The 12,568-nt window shown below is 41.6% G+C and overlaps 1 protein-coding gene and 1 long non-coding RNA gene across 2 annotated transcripts in view; one reads left to right on the plus strand and one right to left on the minus strand.

The window, feature by feature from the left end:
• The window catches only part of gtf2f2a (general transcription factor IIF, polypeptide 2a), a 12,913-nt gene extending 4,397 nt beyond the window's left edge, over window positions 1-8,516 (plus strand). The window contains 3 exon segments of the mRNA XM_079667164.1: window positions 6,923-7,065; window positions 7,404-7,547; window positions 7,906-8,516. Coding sequence (XP_079523290.1) covers window positions 6,923-7,065; window positions 7,404-7,547; window positions 7,906-8,028 — 410 coding nt within the window. The 3' untranslated portion in view covers window positions 8,029-8,516.
• Window positions 8,517-10,094: 1,578 nt separating this feature from the next.
• On the minus strand, window positions 10,095-12,461 carry LOC307030629. Its single transcript, XR_013805723.1, has 4 exons — window positions 12,321-12,461; window positions 11,152-11,340; window positions 10,745-10,830; window positions 10,095-10,294 (listed from the first exon to the last, which is right to left on the minus strand). It is a non-coding gene; the product is annotated as an uncharacterized lncRNA (long non-coding RNA).
• Between the last annotated feature and the right edge of the window lie 107 nt (window positions 12,462-12,568).

Genomic DNA, 12,568 nt, shown 5'->3' on the forward strand with positions numbered 1-12,568 from the left:
AGTACATTAATTCCAAGTCAAGTGCATTTTCTTTTCTCTGTAGGATAACTAGAACAAAGTGCATTCAGAACAAAGCCAAGGTGCTTTAAAACTGCATACACATCTAGGCCAGTAGGCCTACAACAAAATAGTGTAAATAAAGACTGTAACAGCCAGGCCTTCAACAACAACAAATGCACCTATAAGTGCATGCATACAAATGTGCAAACTGGATAAATCCACATGAATGTAACTATTTACAAATGAAATTACAATTGAATTTCAAGAATCTGTAAACAAGGCTGTCTGTCCTCATAAGCAAAGTAGTAAACCTTGTATAAAGAGAAATAAAGTGAAAACTGGATACAAAATCCACAATCAATTACAAATTAAATTACAATTTCAAGAATCTGCAAATAAGGTGGTCTGTCCTCATGAGCAATGTGAACAACATTGTATCATTTCGATACCGAAAGTACAATATATTGAGCACTGTGCTGCTGTAATTTCCCCCTAATGATAACCTGAGATGGTGAATTATAACTCGCAATGAAAATTGTTCAGGAAAGTGGTTATAGAGTAGACATGTAGAACTAGATAAGCTTATGATAAGCCAGCTTTGTCTACTTATTAAGGAAAAGAGGGAGGTTCTTTTTAATGAACATTAGCTTCTCTGCTTTATCAGCCATAAGTCTGTTCCTCTTCTCATCAAGCACATGAGAGGCAGCGCTGAACAGTCTCTCGCTGTCAGTGCTTGTGATTTGATCTTACTCCGCATATTTGTCCGGGTGTTTTGATCCCGAAGTGGTGAAAGTCTTTGCAGTTACACCCCCTCGGGAAATGTCAGCTGAACACGTTTTACAAATCGCAATCCGCGCCTCTTTCTCTGATATTTTCAAATATCTCCAAGCGGCAGACATGTTGGCTGTGAGCCAGCCGCTTGCATGGTCGCGCGCCGTGCTTGTCGCCGCGTTTTGATTACGTCATCACAACAACACGTTAGCTTTCCAACGTAACCCTGTTCTCTGACATTCGGTGATTTGACATGTTTTTTTTGTTGATTTTTTTTCCCTTTTTAACCATTTTCGGCCGATAATTTTCGGCGGCCGAATATTCGTTGCATCCCTAGTTCAAACAGATTAAAAATTTGCAAATATTCACCAGCAGCGTCTTGGTTGAATCTCTGAGTCTCTTCTCCTCTCTCACAGGGAACTGTTTGTCCTCTGCCTGAGAGTGTGTTCCCGGGTGTGTTGCATTTAGCTCCTTAATTAGGAAGCTCACACTCTTCCTTTGAGCCACATTCTCAGTGGAATCACACCCTAGGCTCCCTGTCTCCGCCTGCTGGACTAGAGCCAGATGTGAATTGCATTTCTCAAGCTCTGACAAAACACCTCCCACTTGAGCTCCTGGTTCCTGAATCCAAGGAGGTCACAACACCTTTTCTACTGAAGTTACAGAAAATGATTCACTGCTGATGAGTTTGGTGTATTGTACTATTTCCCAGTCTGATCATCATATTTGATGTTCTTGCTCCCAGCATTTTGCTCTTCAATGGGAAGCAGAACCACTATGCGCCGGACGTCTCTGTGAAGTACTGTGGCAGGGATTTTAGTTGAGAGTTTTTTGTTCGTCCCCACAACTTTTCTCGTGCTGGGTTTTTCAATAACCTTTTCCGATGGGACTGGGTAGTTTGGAAAGGTGCGGACATTTACATCTCTCACAATGCCCTTTCCATCGGTGTTAACACCAACCACCCTGGCAAGTCTGTATTGACTTCTTAAGGCATTCTGGTCTGCCACCCAAACAACATCTCCTACAGCCACATTCCGCTCCCTTGTGTGCCACTTATTTCTTACAAACAGATTGGGCCCTGCCAACTGACTCCACTTCCTCCAGAATTTGTCTACTTCGGCTTGGATTTCCCTTAATCTTTTGTAGGGATAGCTTTCAAATGTAAAGCTCCCAGGGTCTCCTTTTGGTCCAGACCTTCCAAGCAAAAGTGAGTTTGGGCAGATGTACCCTACGCAGTCCTCCCTGCTTTGAATCCTGGCATCGATCGGTCTCTCGTTGGCCAAGTTAGCTGTTAGCTAGTTTCCATCTCCTCCAAGATTGTTGAGGGCCCTTTTCACGACACGAACAGCTGCTTCAGCAGCTCCATTCATGTGAGGTGAGTCTGCAGGATGAATTGTCCAGCTCCACTCTGTTCCATGTTTGGTAGCTTCATCCTCCAACTCAGATTTTCCTAAGCATTCCAGAAACATGTAGAGCTCCTTCAGGGCAGGTCTGGCTCCTACAAAGTTGCTTCCGGGATCTGACCACATTTTCTTCGGATGTCCCCTCAATGCAGTAAATCTTTTGTAGGCCAGTAGGAAGCCTTCAGCTGACTGGTCTCCAACAACATCTACATGTATTGCTCTGGATGCCATACAGCAGAAGACAATGCCCCATACTTTCAGCCTTACTTTCTTCCTCACTTGGTCTTTCACCTCATATGGTCCAAACAAGTCCACAGTTGTGTATCCAAAGGGTCTTGCTGGATTTGTCCGCTCTGATGGCAGGTCACTCATGACTTGCTTGCACTTCCTTCCTCTGGCCTTTCTGCATATCACGCAGCTGTCAACCACCTTTTTAGCCAATCTTCTGCCTTTGACAACCCAGGCTTTCTTTCTCATCTGTAGGAGTGTTCCTGCTATTTCCTCGTGGTTTGCTCTGTGGGCCTTTTGAGCAAGAAGTGTGGATATCCATGCCTCATAAGGTAGGATTGGTACTACAACTTTGTCCTCATTGAAGTATTGGATCCTTCCTCCACATACTAAGAGTCCCGACTCTTCCTCCGTATACACAACCAATCTGCTGAGAGTAATGTCTTTTAAATGTTACTCCTTCCTGGGCTGAAAAGAAAACATGTCCGAGTGCATCTTCACATTCTCTAACAGAGAGCACAGTTTTCTTAGTTCTCAACTCTCTCTCTTCTTTTGAAGGAATTACCTCCCACTTTGACCTGTGGGGAGTTGGGTTCATCGTCCGCCTCTTCCACTCCTTAGCAGCTCTCAGCACCAAGGCAACAACTCGGACCACTTTATCCAAGCTGCTGAATTTCTTCACATCAATCAGTTTCCCTATAACTGAGCCAGCTGGTATTATTCGGGTTCGAGTCTCTTTCTCACCCTCAGAGGGTTTGATAAGGGTTACAGGTTCTTTACCATCAAGATGCTTCATCTTTGCCTGAGCTCTGGTGAGTGCTGCTGTGAATGTTTTCCTTTGGATTTTATTGATGCCCTCTTTTGCATTTGCCGCAACCTCCTTGGCTGACTTCTTTGGCCACTCGTCCACTGGCATTTTCAGAAAGGAAGGTCCTTTCTGCAACTCAGATTCCCCATTGAGATCAGCAGGGGTTGCTCCTCTTTCCACCATTTCATGTACCTGTGCCTTGTAGGCAGCTTGCCAATCTGGCTCCCTCTTGAGTTGTTTTTCTGTCCTCAGAAAAGTTGCTCCCACTGCAGTCCTGTTGTTGGGAAGAGAGATTGGTTCCTCGATCCAAGGGTACTTTGTATCCCAGTGTGGAGCACTACTGTGGGCATCAGCTGTAACATAGGTAAGGCCTTGTTTTATGATTTCTAATTAATGTCATTTCCTTTCCTCCAGGCTGACAATGACCACATCGACATCCTCCACATTTTGGTTCACAGGCTGCTCCAATACTGCCCCACTTCCACCAATCCAGAAACTCTCTGTTCACAGCTGTGCTTCTTGTTTCAGCCTGAACCTCTTCAGCTCCGATGATTTCCTCGTATTTCACTGCGGCCATACGCATGGAGCAAGCGAAGTGTGTTTCAGACTTACGTATTGCCATCTCCACTTCCTCAAAGAGATCAGGGTGAGCTCCAGCCAAAGTTTTACCCAGTGGGCTGTCCCACAAAACGAGGTCTCCGACAATCTTCACCCTCTTTGGGACCAGTCTACCTTCTCGGTGGCTGATAAGTAGCTCAATGTTTTCTGGTCTTTTTAAATCCTCAAGTTTGACTTCTGGAAAGAACTTCTTCAGCTGTTCAGGTTCAATGACTCTTTGCACATTGGCTATTTCATTGAGGCCATAACACACAAGTTGGTGCGCTTTTTCTGTACCTCTGGGTGTCTTGACTCTAACTCGGAGGAAATATCTTCTGCTGTTCACCCTCATTGTCATTCCTCCAACTCCATGGACAACCAATGTGATTTTTTCACTTTCCAGGTTTAACCGGTTGGCGGCTCTGTGGGTTATGTAGTTGGTGTCTGATGCTAAATCTATCAGGGTTCCAACTTTCTGACCTGAATTTTCAGTAACTTCCAGCAGCATCATGATAACTGGTATCTCGTCATGTCTATTTCCTTCCATCAGCACAGACCGGTCCTTTTCATTGCAGTTTGTTATTGCAGTCATATTGGTAAAGACGTTCTTGCATTTTTCTGCCATTTCGGGAGAGAGTTCAGCAATACATTTCACTTGCTCTTCTGTGAGTTTGGGTCTTTTCTTCAAGTCTTTCCCACCTTTGTTCAGCTCACGTTCTCTGTACTCTCCTTTAGGACAGAGAAAAAAGTGGTTGGTTCTCCCTGTCTTTGCAGGCTCTCCCAGTCTCTCCTCATTCTGTGGAAATCTCTTTTACAGCCATGAAATTTGGGCAGACTAATTGGTTTAATTCTCACCAAGGGCGTGGTGTTTGCTGCATGTGGGGTTGATGAAGCAGCCGTTAAAGTCAGCAGATATGCACTCTTTTCTTCTTCTGAATTTCTTTGTGCAAACACAAACTCTGCTCTCCTTGCTTCAAGCTTGTTATTCATTGACTTTAAGTCCTTGACTCTGCCTTCTAGATAAGCTTTTTCAGTCTCTGGAATCCACAGTTCCCAAGATGCTAGGCTTTTACTAGCTTCCTTGACCAGCTTCGCCATGAAACCCAACTGCATCTTATAACAATCCCGATTGAGTTCAGATACAGATGTTTCAGCAGCATTATCACAAGCCGTTTCTGCTTCCTGGATTGAGGTTTCCAGCTCCTTTTGCCCATAACGAGACCACAGGTTTCTTTGAACAATTGTTCTCACTTCATTCATTCTGATTTCACTTTCATTGATAGTTTTCTCCATGTCAGCCTCCTGTTGCTCGCTAATGCAGTAATGTCTCTACTTTAAAGAGTCCTCTCCTGCTGATGTTCAGGTGTATATCAATATGTAGTGTCTAGCAACACTAGCATACAGTGGGGCAAAAAAGTATTTAGTCAGCCACCAATTATGCAAGTTCTCCCACTTCAAAAGAGGAGAGAGACCTGTAATTTTCATCCTAGGTATACCTCAACTATGAGAGAAGGGGGGAAAGAATCCAGGAAATCACATTGTAGGATTTTTAATGAATTAATTGGTCAATTCCTCGGTAAAATAAGTATTTGGTCACCTACAAACAAACAAGATTTCTGGCTCTCACAGACCTGTAACTTCTTCTTTAAGAGCCTCCTCTTTCCTCCACTTGTTAACTGTATTAATGGCACCTGTTTGAACTCGTTATCAGTATAAAAGACACCTGTCCATAACCTCAAACAGTCACACTCCAAACTCCACTATGGCCAAGACAAACGAGCTGTCAAAGAACACAAGAAACAAAATTGTAGACCTGCACCAGGCTGGGAAGACTGAATCTGCAATAGCTAAGCAGCTTGGTGTGAAGAAATCAACTGGGAGCAATTATTAGAAAATGGAAGACATACAAGACCACTGATAATCTCCCTCGATCTGGGGCTCCACGCAAGATCTCACCCCGTGGGGTCAAAATGATCACAAGAACGGTGAGCAAAAATCCCAGAACCACACGGGGGGACCTAGTCAATGACCTGCAGAGAGCTGGGACCAAAGTAACAAAGGCTACCATCAGTAACACACTACGCCGCCAGGGACTCAAATCCTGCAGTGCCAGACGTGTCCCACTGCTTAAGCCAGTATATGTCCAGGCCCGTCTGAAGTTTGCTAGAGAGCATTTAGATGATCCAGAAGAGGATTGGGAGAATGTCTTATGGTCAGATGAAACCAAAATATAACTTTTTGGTGAAAACTCAACTAGACGTGTTTGGAGGAGAAAGAATGCTGAGTTGCATCCAAAGAACACCATACCTACTGCGAAACATGGGGGTGGAAACATCATGCTTTGGGGCTGTTTTTCTGCAAAGGGACCAGGACGACTGATCCGTGTAAAGGAAAGAATGAATGGGGCCATGTATCGTGAGATTTTGAGTGACAACCTCCTTCCATCAGCAAGGGCATTGAAGATGAAACGTGGCTGGGTCTTTCAGCATGACAATGATCCCAAACACACCGCCCGGGCAACGAAGGAGTGGCTTCGTAAGAAGCATTTCAAGGTCCTGGAGTGGCCTAGCCAGTCTCCAGATCTCAACCCCATAGAAAATCTTTGGAGGGAGTTGAAAGTCTGTGTTGCCCAGCGACAGCCCCAAAACATCACTGCTCTAGAGGAGATCTGCATGGAGGAATGGGCCAAAATACCAGCAACAGTGTGTGAAAACCTTGTGAAGACTTACAGAAAAAGTTTGACCTCTGTCATTGCCAACAAAGGGTATATAACAAAGTATTGCGATGAACTTTTGTTATTGACCAAATACTTATTTTCCACCATAATTTGCAAATAAAGTCTTTAAAAATCAGACAATGTGATTTTCTGGATTATTTTTTTTCTCATTTTGTCTCTCATAGTATAGGTATACCTTGGATGAAAATGACAGGCCTCTCATATTTTTAAGTGGGAGAACTTGCACAATTGGTGGCTGACTAAATACTTTTTTCCCATTATTTATAAAATACAATAAATGTTTAAAATATGCTGAAGATCACATAAGTTTGTAGGAATTGCAGTTAGTTACATTGAACTACATCGACATGGTGTTTGTAATTTTTCCAGGTGAATAAGTGTGGATGGTATGTCATGCAGTGATCATCATGGTTTTTAACAGGTTACAACTTGAAGAGTTGGCCAAGCCAGTCAGGCTGTCCCAGCAGTTGGAGAAAGCGGTCACCAGCAACTACAAACCTGTGGCCAACCATACCTACAATGTAAGACAGATTATTAAACTACTCAATTTGTTTTGGCATGTTCCATAAAAATGTGTAGCGTGCAATTTATTGGTGCAATATGAACTATCCACTACATCTTTAAAAGCACATTCTGCAAAGCATATTGTTTGGCAATGACCTTAGGGATGATCTGCCTATGTCAAGCTAAGCTCCCCTTCAACATGTTTTGTCTATAGAATATAGTAATTAATAGACTTTACACATAGGAACGCATTTTATTTCCTTAAGTAATTAAATGCGTCCTGTTTATAGTAGTCATGACATGCAAATGCAGTGATATGTTTTCTGACCTCTGTCTGTTTAACCTTTCGTTACAGCTTGAGTATGACCGGAAAAAGAAGGAAGAAGGCAAGAGGGCCAGACTGGACAAACAGCAGGTGTTGGACATGTTGTTTTCTGCTTTTGAAAAGCACCAGTTCTACAACATCAAAGACCTGGTGGATATCACCAAACAGCCTGTGGTAAGACTGGAGGGCAACACGGGGGCTTCTTTTTTAGCACGCTGTTTGAATGATTTTCAGTGCTTTTAAATCACGAAGAAGCACATCAGATGTGTTATTCCATGGGTTGTTTATCAGCCATGATCTGAATCAATATTTCTCCATAGCCGAGTACTCTTAATATGCTAATGTTGCTGTTTTACTACAGTCCACAATAGAGTTGGATAATAGAATGATACACTTGTTTAAAATGGTTGCTTACTGTTTTGAAATTGCTGATTATCGACTTGCTATCCCCCCTTTTTTACAATGCTTTATTCACATTGAATTAGAGCATTGTATTAATCTTTTCTCATACTTGGTCTGTTTCCTCTCCCAGACTTACTTGAAGGAAATCTTGCGTGACATTGGCGTTTACAACGTGAAGGGAACACACAAGAATACCTGGGAGCTCAAACCAGAATACCGACATTATCAAGACGATGAAAAGACTGACGAATAGTTTCTGTCCCTCCCAAGGCCGATGCTCCTTGTTTTTATTCCCCAGGCGAGGCCTTGGCTGGACCTTGGTGTTCTCTCCTAATTTTTCTGCTATCAAGTCTCAGAACACACTGGATGCTGTGATCCTGCAAAGTTAATGTTTTACAGGAAGAGGTTGTATCTTGGTATTATGTAGGAGACTAGAAGGGGCATTTGGATAATGTTTGAGCGTCTCTTCCTGATGTAGTTTGTCACAGCTCCAGCACACCCTTGAGGTAATGGTCTAATGAATGTACCTCTGGTTAGCAAGTATAAAATGTTACAAAACTATTTAGAGTTAACAGGTTTATAAGAAAAGGATGTGACTGATTCTTTTTTTAGACATTTGAGTTAAAATATTTGTAAAAGATTGCTGTTATTCTACATTTGTGCTTGATGTCTTTGTCTGTTTTATCTGTAATTTTAAAGGTTTACATATGACAAATACAATAAATGTGTTTTAATAGAAAATCTTACTTTGTACAAGAAGTTCATCAAGCATACCACCTTGCCCAAGAACACCTCTACAGCAACTAAATAGTGGAACAACCATAAAAACCCTTTAGTCAAATCGTCTGGAGGAAACTAAAATGTGACCTTTACTGCAACTTGTGGCTACACATGTAATCAAATGTTATAGATCATAACCAAGGTAGGGCTGCTTGATTATGGCAGAAATCATCATCTTGATTATTTGGGTCATTAATTGATATCACGATTATTAAAAACGATTATCCATTTACTTGGAAAACATCCAATACTGAAAAAGAAAATGTGAACAGTATGTTTTTAACAGTTGATTACTCTGAACTCGTTTTATTTCGATGTTGTTTTCATGATTGTTGCAAGCCAAAAAATCGTAATTGCGATTAATTGAGCAGCCCTAAACCAAGGAAACATCATTTGTAGTGCATTAAGATGTACAGTATTCAAATTTGACAGTTATGATGGCTTCAGGTGTAATCAAAAGACCCCTATCATATACAAACATGTCTGAAGTGTTTGGCTCAAAATACCAAACAGATCATACATTGTCAATCCCCACCATTTCAAAGTGCAGAGTCTGTCTTCTACTTTATATAGCACCTTTCAACAAAAGGCAATTCAAAGCGCTTTACAAAAATGGCATAAAAGCAAAGAAAATATACAGTGCCGTTTAAGATGTGAATAGTTCAATTAAAAGCAGCTGCAAAAATAAACTTCTTCAGCCTGGATTTAGAATTAGAAGTTGCAGCGGACCGGCAGGTTTATGGTAGTTTGTTCCAGATATTTGGAGCATAAATAACTGAATGCTGCTTCTCCATGTTTAGTTCTGACTCTGGGGACAGAAAGCTGACCAGTGCTAGAAGACCTGGATAGCAGGTCAGAAATGTATTTTGGGCCTTAACCATTCAAAGCTTTATAAACCAGCAGCAATAGTTTTGAAATCAATTACTTGACACAGGAAGCCAATGTAACTTCAGAGATCCACTTTCTTAGTGAGGTCTCAAGCAGCAGTGTTCTGAATTAGCTGAAACATTTTGTCAGACCGGCAAAGACGATTATAGTAGTCGAGTCTACTGAAGATAAAAGCATGGATATCTAGGATCCAAATCCTAGATATATTCTTAAATTGATAGGTGGATTTAGTGACTGTTGAAACTCGGGTCAGAGTCCATGACTTTAGATGAAAATAAGGTGCCACTCCCCCCTGCGAGCTATTTGGTTAGAACACAATTGTGTGCTAGAAGCAGGTGGAGGGGGTTACCTTGGTTGGTTACACAAGTCAAAAACATCATGACAAAGTGGCCAAAATCTGATCAGCTCATTTTCAGACTGGTTTTTATATCAGGACAAAGTGAGCGAATCTCTTTACACAGAGGGGACGCATGTTTATGTATAAAAGATGTGAAGAATTGATTGTGCATAATAGGTGACCTTTAAGAGTTAAAAGTTCTCTTTCATATCTGAATATTTCCTGAGACTTTTTGTTTTCCTTTCACACCAATATTGCATTATTTATATTGATTAACATCGTGCAACAAGTTAAAACAAAAAATGCTTCGGGAGATTAGTCGAATAGTTTTATTTTCAGGATTCCGTTTTTCATTTCATGTACAGCTGATACATTCTGCCTGGATGTACCATGTGCATGTCAAATGTTGCCAGTCAGACGCAGCAAACTAAAATGAAAAAAGTATAAAAATAAAAAGCACATTTGGTTTTCCATCAGGAAGATTAGCCATCTCCTTCGCAGTGCCGCTTGTCACCTGAAAGAGAACGAAACATTAAGAAAAACCCCAGCAAACTAAAGTCATCATGCAACAAGTAGTTGTCCCTCCAGATGTCATTAGAGAAAATATATGGCAAAATGCCTGCTAAATACAAATTCTATCAATACATGTTGACCAGATTTTTTTTACACAGGAGTGGGACATTTATAGAATAAGCACTTCAAAATGTGCGGGAGGAGTGTTAGGAAATGGACTTCAGTGGTCACATGTTACACATTTACTAGTGAATCTGACTTTCCTCAAAAAGTTAAAATGTATTCCTCGTGTATTCTGTGCTGCTATTGTATTTAGCAGTCAAAAAGCACAAGGAACGCTCAATTTAGCACCTCTATGCAAACCTTGAAGCCAAAGAAGCATGCTTCAGGTCTATCAGTAGATGCAAATGAAAGTCTACCTTAACTGTAAGACAATATTACAACTGCTCACCTGTCGGCCAAAGACTGCTCAACAGTGAACATCACAGCTGGGACATCTTCTCTCAAGTTTCCTCTCCCAACGCTTAACCCAGGAGACTGTCAAAGGGAGAAAAAAAAACATTAACTTGAGGCTTCAAACAGAATAAGTCATTAGTATAGGAACCAATAGATTGACCATATCAACAAGTTTAACATTTGATTTATCCTCCCCGATTCAATCCGAGACACCATGGAAAGAGGCGAGCAGAAAGCGCAGGGACATTTAATTTTGCATCTGAAATTTTAAAACCCAGGGTATCTCACAACAGAGAGCCCAGGCTGTCAAAGATGCGGCTTGTGACAAAGCTAAAAGTCTTGATCCCCAAAACAGTTAGGCCTTAGCATGCGTCTCCACAAAGTAAACACATCTTTACATACATGACTGGATGCCGAGGGCAGCAGTCCTCTTGTTGGAGCTCCTTTATCAGGATGTATTAACTCCTGTGGTTCCACTGCTTGGCAGAGTGTGGTGTTTCATCAGCAGTCATCTCTGGAGATTCTGCAGCAGCTGACACAGCCATCATCCTGCATTCACCTCACACAGGGATCCCCCAAAAGGCATAGGATCTGCAAGTAAAAAGTATGAAAAAGGGGTTATTTGACAGTAGTGCCCATACACAAGTTCCTTTTAATTACATCCAATAGGCTAACACTGTACTTTAAATATAAGGCTTTAGGAGCCACAACTGCTTTAATAACTCAGAGATCCAGGAGAACTGTGGTTTTGCCATGGCTTGTCATGTATGCATAAATATTGAGACTGAAAAAGGGAGAAAAGATCTTACAGTATTGTGTCTGCAGCTTACTGAAAAATAGGTGATCAGCAGCTAGTAGTTCATTCCCATTATTTATTTAAAAAAAAAAAAAAAGACAAACAATGATTTATCCTCCCTGATTCAATCCGAGACGCCATGGAAAGAGACGAGCAGAGAAAGTGCAGGGACATTTAATTTAGCATCTGAAATACTTAAAAGCCAGGGTATCTCACAACAGAGAGCCCAGGCTGTCAAAGATGCGGCGACAATTATTTATATAAAACACATTTGGTCAACTGTTCAACCGTTTTAAATGACCTGAGAAAAGCAAACAAATCATCGTACAGTAAACAAGCAAAACCAGTAGAAATAGGTGTCGTCTGGTATATGGAAGAAAACATTCCCACGATTTCGGGGACATTAGGACAATTCAAATTAGTATAAACTACACATTTAAAGTTAGCATTTAAGTTAGCCAGCATGGTAGCAACGAGGCCTTTCCGGTGCTGCTGAACTGTGTGACGGTAGAAATGTTTTCCGAAAACCATCTACCAACTTCAGTTAGCGTCCTGTATGTTTACCATCTTTAAAAAGACATTGAATTAGCTGAACTAACCATTGCAATTCTGGTATCTGTGTTCCTTTATACGAAACGGATAGAGACCATGATTCGGAAGAAGATACAAAATGGCACCAGCTAATTTACACGTGTCCACAGACTGAAATTTACAGCTAAAACGCTCCAACTTTAACACTTTTTTCCCATAAAGGTGCAAAACGTAAGATACTTACAGCAGACCACGTCGGTACAGAAGATTGACTGGTTCATGTTGTTTGGCATTATGGATATTGGAGAGGATATTTTTGCTGCGTGCTGCTGGTGAGTGAGGCGCTGAAAGACCGTGAAAGCTGCAGCCCCCAGATTAAATAGGCTACCGAGATGTGTGAGGCTCGCCCCCTGGAGGATGGAGAGGAAGGTTTACCTCCCATGGACCGGAAGTAGATGGGCGTGACTTCGCCTCCTGGTATGTTATTTTTAC

The sequence above is a fragment of the Notothenia rossii genome, assembly GCF_949606895.1.
Source record: "Notothenia rossii genome assembly, chromosome: 2".
Classification (NCBI taxonomy): domain Eukaryota; kingdom Metazoa; phylum Chordata; class Actinopteri; order Perciformes; family Nototheniidae; genus Notothenia; species Notothenia rossii.